General features: G+C 45.2%; 1 protein-coding gene across 2 annotated transcripts; it reads left to right on the forward strand.

Annotated features, from left to right (window-relative positions):
- Nucleotides 1-1,314: 1,314 nt before the first annotated feature.
- On the forward strand, nt 1,315-8,397 carry LOC148101623 (uncharacterized). 2 transcript variants are annotated; one of them, XM_087846602.1, is made up of 4 exons: nt 1,315-1,579; nt 3,037-3,112; nt 3,319-4,837; nt 8,113-8,397. In XM_087846602.1, the coding sequence occupies exons 2-3, from the start codon at nt 3,095-3,097 to the stop codon at nt 4,819-4,821; spliced, it is 1,521 nt and encodes a 506-aa protein (XP_087702728.1). In that variant the 5' UTR covers nt 1,315-1,579; nt 3,037-3,094; the 3' UTR covers nt 4,822-4,837; nt 8,113-8,397. The 2 variants fall into 2 exon arrangements, with proteins under 2 accessions (XP_087702728.1, XP_087702727.1); XM_087846601.1 differs by lacking the exon at nt 8,113-8,397 and having other exon boundaries at nt 3,319-6,115.
- Nucleotides 8,398-11,740: the final 3,343 nt, after the last annotated feature.

Raw genomic sequence — 11,740 nt, forward strand, 5'->3', positions numbered from 1 at the left:
AGGCTGGAAAAACTGATCAGGAAGGCTGGCTCTGTGGTCGGCATGAAGCTGGACACTCTGGTGTCAGTGGCAGAGAAAAGGACACTAAAGAAACTGCTGGACATTATGGACAATGCTGGGCATCCTCTGCACACGGCCATAAACAACCAGAAGAGTCTGTTCAGTGACAGGTTGCTTCTCCCAAAGACAAGAACCAACAGACTTAAAAACTCCTTTGTCCCACACGCCATCAAACTGTTTAACTCCTCTCTGGAGGGGAGAGGGAGGGGAAACAGGAGGACAAAGGAGGGGGGAACAACTAAGCTGTAGTGCCTCTCCACTTCACTGTGCAATTACCTTTTGTGCAATACTTTTTGTTAATAATCAGCGGTGCAATAGACTCCATACTTGAAATGTGCAATTCACTTGTATTTTTATTTTTATTCCTATTTATTCTATTTATCCCCTTTGTATATTTTATCTATATATGTCTTTGTATTTATATATGTGTGTATATATATATATAATATTCTTAACTCTGTAACTTCTGTCGGTGCTGTGCTTTTTGGAAAACAAATTTCCCAGAGGAACCCACCCGAGGGATTAATAAAGTTTTATCTAATCTAATATATATATATATATATATATATATATATATATATGTACATATTACCACAGTGAGATGACTTTAGTCTCATGGCCAATGTTAGCTAATTATATTTACTAACTACTTTTGTAATGACTGTTCAGTACAGAAATGAAGCCCAACAATCATATTTTACAGTCCTGTGGTCTCAGCCTCAGATACTCAACTAATCAAAGTGATGTCATGACAAAAATGAATGACAAACAAAACATTTTTTCTCCTTCATTTCTGTCAAACAAAGCTGTATGAAACGTTTCTCGCGGTTAGTATCATGGTTGCTAGGCAACCTGAACAGCCCGACGAAGGCTAGACCGTCCCATTTCACAAGCTTCTCACTTCCGCATTTTTCCGTACTTTTTCCGCATTTTTCGTAGTACGCACCGTACGTAGTGCACGTAGTGCGCGTACTTCAAGCGTGCGGTCTCTTAATTGGGATACAGCCATTGATACAGAGAGACTAGTGTAAGGCTGTTCCAATTCTCAGCACCGCTCTTCTCTTTTCCTTAGCAATTCTCCTTCCCAAAATGACGTTTTCAACGAGGCAAAGGAAAAGAACCGAGTAAAAAGAAAGAGGAGGTACTTTTGGAAAACACCCCACCTACTTACGATGTGTAGCGGAGTCACGTGACCCCACAGTAACAAACCGCAGCAGAGTCGGAAGAGTGGGGCGGAACAAATGTGTGCAGGAGAGGAGTCAAGCAGAGAGAGCTCCTTTTTCATGAAACGGGAGTAAAGTAGTGAAGTTAGAGGAGAGAAACAAACTAAAGTATTGATCATAAACCACTACCAACGTCCTGATCGATATCTGCAACAATCTGCCCACCCTTGTCTCCTGGATCGTAGCTGAGATCAGCGTGAACCACGTGGGTCTCTGCTCCCTGATCTGTTTCCTGTGTTTGGAAAGAGTTCCAGCTTCATCACGGAGTTTCTCTCGGTTTGTGGGCTCATCTAAAGGTAAGCACCGAGCTAACTTTACTGTGAGTTCAGTTCATGTTGAGTTTAGCTCCTGAATGAGGTCTTCTGCTGCTCTCCTCGGTGTCTGTTCACAGTTTATTGTGAACACGTTGAGAGAAGAGTGAGAGAGTGTTTGGAGAAAAACACCAACTAATCATTAGCTCAGCATGCTGGGAGAAGTTGGAGCAGAAAAGTCTTCTCATTGGCCCTGCAGCTGTTTTTCTGCATGCACCAAACCTCTACAGCCTCATTTCTATTTGAAGTGATAACAGGAAATCAGGGCGATCTACTGCAGTATCAGGGTCACAATAAACTTTACTGTCCAGCTGCTGTGGATGAACACATGAGAGGAAGTGAACTCCTACAAAGTCTCATTTTAATGAGTCTGGCTGCTGTAAAGTGATGCACAGGAAGATGTTAATGAAACAGAGATGAAAGTTCATATTTGAAAGCGCTGAGAATTAAAACATAATGTGGCGGTTAATGTGCAGCTCTTGGTGAGTTGGGAGAAGAAGAATGTTTTTAATCCTGTTGGGTATTGTTAGGATTTAAATATATATATTTTTAGCTGTGAACCAGAGCTGGTCATTATTCTAACTCATCCTGGTGTGTGATGCTGTGTAGCTTCCTCACAGAAGCTGATGTCACAGCATCTCTATATTAATCCAAACTGTTGGTAACAATCCTGAAAACCTCCTAGTCGGTACAGTCCAGACACACCTGGAGATTCTCCACAGCCTCATCAGTCCACTGCTTCAGTGTCTTAACAAAAGCTTTTGAGTTTCAGTTTGTGCCTTTTTGCAGGGATCAAGTGAACCATGACATGGTCTAACAATCCTGATTTAGTGTGAGATGATGAACCTCTTACTATCAGCTCACCTTCTGTTTTTTAGTGTGTTTTTTTTCCCTTTTTTAAAAATAAAATCTATGAGGTTCAAATGAAGCACCAAACTTCTTTTACTCAATCAGTGGAGGTTCATTAGTGCATTTTCTCACCACTGTTGTTAACTGGAGGCTGTTACGAAATAAATATATATCCTTAGTCCTTATTTGCTGATTATATTGTTTTTTGTGCTTTGTAATAAAGTCTGTGAGAAAGAACTAGGTTAGAGGGTGACAGGTCGCCTAGCAACAGAGGCTTCAGTAAGGGGAAGTTAAGAAACAGGAAGTATAGAGGTGCTGCGCCATATTAATAAAACACAGGAAACTAGATGGAAAAAGTGTGTGTTAGTGTGACAGGCCTCCGTTTCCGGAAATGTAAAATTAATGTCTTTATTTTTATTTAGCTTGACCACTCTGAGTCCAGTCTTTCTCTGTCGCCAAAAGAATTCAAAAGAACGGAATTTAAAAAGGCTGACACACTGAGTGAAGACATTTAGTTTGAGTGGATTTGAGCTTTCCATCACAGCTTCTTTTGGTCAAGGATGAAATACATATAAATATATTTTTTGTTCCAGCTGATCATCAGGAGGAGACGAGCCATTTAGACTCAGCTCAGCCACTACAGAGGAAACAATGACTTCAACCCAAAAGGTGAGCAAAAATATCTCTGCTATTGAAACTGTGTGCACGTCACAACTCTCATTGTAGCTCATAATTGTAATGTGATAATATCACCAGAATGTGGTGGTAACACACCTACAATGTGTTTGTTGACATCTTTGATTCCACTAATGGAGTTTCAGTTTGTTCCACGACTGCATTTCACTCACTGCCTCTTTGTATCTCTGTCACTGCAGGACCAACATGGAGCGAGAAGTCAGCGCTCTCAGGAGGCCGACAAACCTCACAGAAGAAAGGGAGAGAAAAAATACAGCTGTGATGAATGTGGGAAGGATTTTACCCAGTCTGGGAGCTTAAAAAGACACCAACTCATCCACAGTGGTGTTAAACCGTACAGCTGTGACTTGTGTGGAAAATCTTTTACCCTGGCTGGAAACTTAAAAAAACACCAACTCATCCACAGTGGAGTTAAACCGTACAGCTGTGACTTGTGTGGAAAATCTTTTACCCTGGCTGGAAACTTAAAAAAACACAAAATCATCCACAGTGGAGTTAAAGCGTACACCTGCGACTTGTGTGGAAAATCTTTTACCCAGGCTGGAAGCTTAAAAACACACCAACACATCCACAGTGGAGTTAAAGCATACTACTGTGACTTGTGTGGAAAATCTTTTACCCAGGCTTTTAACTTACAAACACACCAACTCATCCACAGTGGAGTTAAAGCGTACACCTGTGACTTGTGTGGAAAATCTTTTATCCAGGCTGGAAGCTTTAAAAGACACCAACACATCCACAGTGGAGTTAAAGCATACACCTGTGACTTGTGTGGAAAATCTTTTACCCAGGCTGGAAGCTTACAAACACACCAACTCATCCACAGTGGTGTTAAAGCATACACCTGTGACTTGTGTGGAAAATCTTTTACCCAGGCTGGAAGCTTACAAACACACCAACTCATCCACAGTGGTGTTAAAGCATACACCTGTGACTTGTGTGGAAAATCTTTTACCCAGGCTGGAAGCTTACAAACACACCAACTCATCCACAGTGGAGTTAAAGCGTACACCTGTGACTTGTGTGGAAAATCTTTTACCCACGCTCGAAACTTAAAAAGACACCAACTCATCCACAGTGGAGTTAAAGCATACACCTGTGACTTGTGTGGAAAAACTTTTACCTGGGCCGAAAGCTTAAAAGCACACCAACTCATCCACAGTGGCGTTAAGGCATACACCTGTGACTTGTGTGGAAAATCGTTTACCCTGGCTGGAACCTTAAAAACACACCAACTCATCCACAGTGGAGTTAAAGCATACACCTGTGACTTTTGTGGAAAATCTTTTACCAAGGCTGTTAACTTAAAAACACACCAACTCATCCACAGTGGAGTTAAAGCGTACAGCTGTGATCAGTGTGGGAGAGCTTTTACTCACAGTGGCCTCTTACAGCGTCATCAAGTTATCCACGCTGGATTTAAGGCGTACAGCTGCCACATATGTGGAAAAACCTTCCGCTGGCAAGGCAGCCTAAATGTTCACCTCCGCATTCACACTGGAAATGACGTTTACTGCTGTGATCAGTGTGGGAAACTGTTTGTGAAATATAAAGACTTAGAACACCATATGTTTACCCACACTGTTGGGAGACCTTTTAAATGTGACGTTTGTGATAAGACTTTTAAAGCTCCACGTTACCTTAAAATCCACCAACAGATCCACACCAGAAAGAAACTTTAAGTGCAGTTACTGTGAGGTATGTATGTATATTGTTATCTTCTTATTTAAGACTGACTGTTTGGACCAACTATTCTCATTAAATTGTGTTCGCATGTAGGACTGGGCCATATTATACCATTCACGGTATAATATGGCCCAGCCCTACATACAAACTTTAATCACTATTTTTTAGCCAATAGGCTTCAGTTCATCTCTAGATGGTTTAAACACACCCTCTTAGATGAACCTTGGATAGATGTAGAACAGGCACTATGTAATAATCTAGAAATTTCAGACTTACCATTTTTCAGCTCAAACATCAAACGACATGAATGCTTTAAAAGCATCAACATCAGCTCTTCTCTGACAGCATGGTGGGAGTTTCTAAAAATGACAGTCTTCATTAATCCCATGCAAACGTACACCTATCTGGAACAATCCGGACATATTACAAAACAATAATATGATAAACTTTCCAGATTGGAGTTGCAAAGGAATTAAATACTTGGAACATATATTGGAAGGAACAGACTTTATTTAGTTTGACAGACTAGTTACACAATATGGGATCAACAAACGATTTTTGGAATATCAACAAATTAAATCCATAGTCCATCCATCCATCTTCCTCCGCTTTATCCGAGGCCGGGTCGCGGGGGCAGCAGCCTAAGCCACGAGGCCCAGACCTCCCTCTCCCCAGCCACCTCCTCCAGCTTATCCGGGGGAACACCAAAGCGTTTCCAGGCCAGCCGAGAGATATAATCTCTCCAGCGTGTCCTGGGTCTGCCGCGGGGCCTCCTCCTGGTGGGACATGCCTGGAACACCTCACCCAGGAGGCGCCCAGGGGGCATCCTTGTCAGATGCCCGAACCACCTCAGCTGGCTCCTTTCGATGTGGAGCAGCAGCGGCTCTACTCTGAGCCCCTTCCGGATGGCTGAACTTCTCACCCTATCTCTAAGGGAGAGGCCAGCCACCCTTCGGAGGAAGCTCATTTCTGCCGCTTGTATCCGCGATCTCGTTCTTTCGGTCACTACCCACAGCTCGTGGCCATAGGTGAGGGTAGGGACGTAGATCGACCGGTAAATTGAGAGCTTCGCTTTCACACTCAGCTCCCTCTTCACCACGACTGACCAGTGCAGTGTCTGCATTACTGCAGCTGCAGCCCCAATCCGTCTGTCGATCTCCAGCTCCCTTCTCCCATCACTCGCGAACAAGACCCCGAGATACTTGAACTCCTCCACTTGGGGCAGGAACTCATCTCCGACCCGGAGTGGGCACTCCACCCTTTTCCGGCTGAGAACCATGGCCTCAGATTAGGAGGCACACTCGGCTGCGAACCGTTCCAGTGCGAGCTGGAGGCCCTCAACTGATGAAGCCAACAGAACCACATCATCCGCAAAGATCAGAGATGAGATTCTGAGGCCACCAAAGCAAAAGCTCTTCGCCACTTGGCTGCGCCTAGAAATTCTGTCCATAAAAATTATGAACAGAACCGGTGACAAAGGGCAGCCCTGGCGGAGCCCATCACCCACCGGAAACGAGTCCGACTTATTGCCGGCAATGCGAACCAAGCTCTTGCAACGGTTGTATAGGGGTCGAATGGCCTCCCCGAGATCTTCAATGCACACCTCCGGCAGAGCTTCAACAACATTCCGAGGGAGACTGGGGACATTGAGTCCGAATGGACCATGTTCAGCGTCTCCATTGCCGAAGCTGCTGCATTGAGCTGCAGCCGCAAGGTGGTTGGTGCCTGCCGTGGTGGTAATCCCCGAACCAAATGGTGGACACCAGAGGTGAAGGGAGCCACCAGGCTGAAGAAGGAGTCCTATCGGGCTTGGTTAGCCTGTGGGACTCCGGAGGCAGCCGACAGGTATCGACAGGCCAAGCGTTGTAGGGCTGTCCTGGTTGACACGCCTCTGCAATGTTGCGTGGAGATCAGGGGCAGTACCCGTGGACTGACAGACCGGGGTGGTGGTCCCCATGTTTAAGAAGGGGGACCGGAGGGTGTGTTCCAACTACAGGGGGATCACACTCCTCAGCCTCCCTGGGAAAGTATGCCAGAGTGCTGGAAAGGAGAGTTCGTCCGCTAGTCGAACCTCGGATACAGGAGAAACAATGCGGTTTTTGTCCTGGTCGCGGAACACTGGACCAGCTCTTTATCCTCTCGAGGATACTTGAGGGTGCATGGGAGTTTGCCCAACCAGTCTACATGTGTTTTGTGGACTTGGAGAAGGCATTCGACCGTGTCCCTCGGGGTGTCCTGTGGGAGATGTTGCGGGAGTATGGGGTGTCTGGCCCATTGCTACGGGCCATTCGATCCCTAAATCCATAGTAAAAAAGAAATTTATTCCTGGTGAAGTTGAATTACAAACATCACCTAGTTTGGTACAATTTTTTTAATCTCAAACCCCCCATATTATTGTCTAAAATATACAGAACACTTTCTAAAATAGATGAATCGATATCCCTTCCTATTGCAAAATGGGAAGCAGATTTATTGATCAGCTTAGACCAAAACCTTTGGTCTCAGATATGCTTAAAAACCTTTCAATGGATCAGAAATCCTAGTTTGCAATTAATACAATACAAAATATTACATAGAGTGCACTATACTGGTCATAGGATGTTCAAGATGGGCTATACGCTGTGGAGATCAGAGAAATATTTTACTGCTATTAAAGTAAAATTAGTTAAATCTATAATCTTAAATGCTTTTGAATGCTTTTCATAATCTTAAATGTTTATAAGCAGATTATATTGCATTATAAAAGAAAGGCCTAACTCTGAGCCAAAGTAGACAGGAAACGTAGGCTTTTGCAGAGTGTGCTTGTGAAAGTGAAACTAAAGCAGAGTCTAAGTGTAAGTTACTTTGAGGAGCTGTTGGGAGGATGCTATTTGAATAACCAGGTTATTCATTATTATCTTTTATTCATTTATATCTTTTTATTAAGCTTTGAGTAGTGGCGTTCATTTACAGCATTTATTCAATATATATATATATATATATATATATATATATATATATATATATATATATATATATATATATATATATATATATATATATATATATATATATATATATATATATATATATATATATATATATATATATAGTTTTAGTAAACTGCTACACATCTGGGAGTGGCCTCTGTCTGTCTGGTTGTGAGCGTTAGTGGGTGAGGTGAGAGGTGACACAGAGTGCCAATTGAGGTCAGGACACACACACATACATACACACTGTAGGTAGGCTTATGTTCTAGGTGAGAGTTCAGACCTATTTTGCTTGTAACTGCATTTTTGTGCGTGCAGAATTGCTAGTTTGTTGCAGAGCATGGCCCGAGGTTTTGGAGAAGCGAGATGAGCTACCGGAAGCACCTGGCGTGGAGGCGAAGAAGATGCTCTTTCAAACAGTGTTAAAGTCGTTAACGGAACATTTGTGGTTTTGAAACTTATGCATGTGATGACGCATGAGGGGGCATCATAAAATTAAACCCTGGTGGTATAAAACAACTGCTTGTGTATTGTTAGGGAGATCGATGCTGTCTGAGTACAGTGTTCATCTCCCACACGTGTCTTCATTAAAATCATCGTTTGACTCCATCCGGCCGGATCAGTGTTTTATTTTCTTTTTTTCCTCCTGTATCCCTCCTCAATATTTGAACCCTTAACAACGCCTTCCAAGAACTGCTCACACTGTCTAGCAAATACACTGGACAATTACATCCATGCTCTTTAGTTCTGTCCACCAGTTCAGAAGTTTTGGCGTGAGATATGTGAAGACTTTTCAAAGTGTTTTAAATGTAACATTCCAGCCTCCCCTTTAGTATGCTTGCTGGGCAACTTGGATGAGGTCACTGCAGAAATAAACACAGCCCACGTTGTTTTTACGGCCCTATGCATTGCCAAGAAAATGGTCCTCATTAACTGGAAAAATAAAAATAATCTTAATTCTAACCAATATAAAAACCATCTAATAGATCACATTAGTCTTGATACAGCCTCTGCCATCACATTTGATTAATTCCTTTGGGCTCCTTTGATTGGCTTCATCACCTAGTGGGGGTGGGGGGTCATGGTTTGGTCCTGCCTTCGCTATTGTGGTTGATATGGGGGTAAGGATGGCCTTAGGGCGTCTGGGGAGTCCCTAGGGAGGTTTTCCCTGGAGGGCCTAACCCGGGGGATGTGGCCATGACCTGGTTAGGGGCTCTGGTGGCTCTTAGATGGTGTTTTCCTTGTGGCTGCGTACAGCGGAGATGGGGGAAGGTCTGTGCTGGCGGACGTTGGTTACTGGCCTGGTAGTCTGGCTGCCGCTGGGTGGGTCCAAGACGGGCGTGGAGGCTTGGGGGTCTGGGGGTGCTCCGCCCCCGGTCTGGGGTGCTGGCTGGGCCTTGGGGGCTTGGGTCTTGGCTGTTGTGTTGCCAGAGCTGTGGGCGGATGGGTGCAGGGGGACCTCTGGTGCATCGGCCCAACTAGGGGGCTCTCTAACTGGTGTGGAGGTTGTTATATCTTTACAGGTGGTCTCCTCTCTACAGGAGCTCACTCTGCAGGTGGGGGAGAGATATAGGAGAGGTAGAGAATGAACTCAACCTGGGTGTCTATTGTCTTGTGTAGTTTGGGAGATGATTGGATGATGGGGTGGGTGCAGTTTTCTCTGGGGTGGAGTCGGGTGGGCTCCCTCAGACTCTGTGGGGCTGGGCAGTGCTTCTGCTGCGGGCCCCGGTGCGGATGGGCCTGGGCCCCCTTGCCCTGGTGGGTTCCAGAGTGTGGGGGTGCCTACTGGGGTCAGCGGGGGAGCTGGCCCCAGGGAGGGGTCACTTGCCCCTCCCTTCCTTCCCTCCCCATCTCCAGCTGCCTCCCTCTTCCCGCTCCACCACAATCACCCACACATTCAGGGCCTTGGGGTAAAGGTGTGTCACCAGGGTGCAGGGGAGGCATCCCCCCTTCTGTCCTCTTCTGGCTTCTTGTGCCTCAATTTTATCCCACAACTTAGACATTCACATTACTCACACTCTCATTACACATACATATAGGATCTTGGGGGTGGGCACGCTACACGGTTTCCAAATTACCATCAGGGTGTACAACCTCACCCCTGGCGTCGTTGCCCACCTCCCAATTTTAAATACATGTAGACATTGAGGGCTATCAGGAGGGGCTATGCGCTTACCTGCTGCTCTCTCGCAGGTAGCTCCATGCCCTCCTTGGTTTTAAATGCACCTTAGAACACACATACATCAACACTACATATGAGCGGGCGGAGGGAGGTCTGGAGTCTTCTCAAACCCTCGTTCTCTGCGGCCTGCTGGAGCAGGGGCGCTGGGAGGAGAAGTTGGCTGTCCGATTGGGGTCTGGAATGTGGGGCCTCCCTGCTGCTGCCGAGCCGGGGCAGTCTACTTCTCTCCACCCCAGGGAAAAGGGTTACACTACCTGGGTCTTGGTGCAGCTTCCCTCTCCGGGGGCAAGGGTACCTAGCCCTGGGGCTTAGAGTACGCTTGGGGAGTGTGATTGTGTGTACAGTGTCTCTTTATGTCTGTCTCCACGTTAGGTGAATGTTGAGTAATTGGATATGAGAGTATGAGGGTGGGAATGGATGTTTGTTTCTGTGTGTGCCTGTATGTCTGTGTCTATATGTCAGGTCGGGTATCAGACACCACCTCTCTGGGGACATCTCCCCCCACCACTTCCCCTGTCAGTGGCAGACGCCCGCAGACATCGGTGCCTGGGGATGGGCGTCCAGGTACCCACCGGCTCACTCCTTGGTGGCTGCTTGTCGGGGCCAGGAGCCTGGGGCTCGGTCACTCTGGCACAGCTGGCTGCCGGCGGAGCTCCCGGGCACGTCACTGCAACCCCCCCGGCTTCTGCTCCGCGGCTGCTGAGTGACCCCTCATCTGGGACTGTCCTCAGCTCTTCCTGGGATAGTGGCGTTGCTGCCTCTCTGTTGGTCTTCCTTGGTCTCTTGTGTTCTGAGGGCCTCTGGATGTCTGGAGTCTTGATCTCCTCCATACCTGCTTCATGCCCTGGTGGACGGGGTTGTGGCCCCCCACACCCTCTCGCAGATCATTACATGAAGGAACCTTTTAGATACAAGCGCGCTCATGCTCACAGTTTGCTGCACAATAATGTTTAATATTTAGTATTTACTGTTACACTCCCATAGTTCATCGTGATGTTGTTTTTTTATGTCGCTCTTTTTGTTCTTCCTTCTGCTTGTTTTCTCCTTTTTCTTTCTCAACAGGTGATCTGGGAGATTGATATATGTATTTTTTGTCTGCTTATTTTGTTGTTTTTTGCCCTTTATCCCCGTCCCTCTTCCCCGCTGTTTTTCTTTCCCTCTTTCTTTCTCCCCTTTCTTTTTCCCAGTCAAGTCTGTCCCGTATTTAACAAGTAAAAATAAAATAAAATAAACAATAAAAGGTGAATCAAATAGACCATTACGGCAAGGCTGGGATGGTCCATTTGGTAAATTAAATCCGTTGGGCATCTTTCTTCACCTTTAGACAATAATTCTGATGGCAAAAGAGCCAACCGTGACAGGCAAAAAAAAGAAGAAGAAGAAGAATCTAAAACCTGGAGTTATAGTCATTATAATGGATTCTTCTGCACCATGTGTTTCCTGGCCACTTGGAAGAGTTCTGGAAACCATTCATGACAAAAATGGACTTGTACAATCTGTACTTTTAAAAACAAAAACTAACATCCTTGAAAGACCTGTAACTAAACTTTGCCTGTTACATTAGACATTAGTGTAAAAGTGTATTTAAATGCTCTGTTTGCTTCTATGTCTGATAGCCATTACAATTAGTGGCTGGGGCGTAGGAGCCATTTTTGGCATAACAACATATGTGGCCACTAGAGGTCACCTTGGGTAAGTGGCAGTGTTGGGTAAGTTACTTTAAAAAAAAGTAATTAATTACTAATTACTTAGTCAACATTGTAT

This window comes from Neolamprologus brichardi, chromosome 9 (genome assembly GCF_056152115.1).
Source record: "Neolamprologus brichardi isolate AB-2024 chromosome 9, ASM5615211v1, whole genome shotgun sequence".
Classification (NCBI taxonomy): Eukaryota; Metazoa; Chordata; class Actinopteri; order Cichliformes; family Cichlidae; genus Neolamprologus; species Neolamprologus brichardi.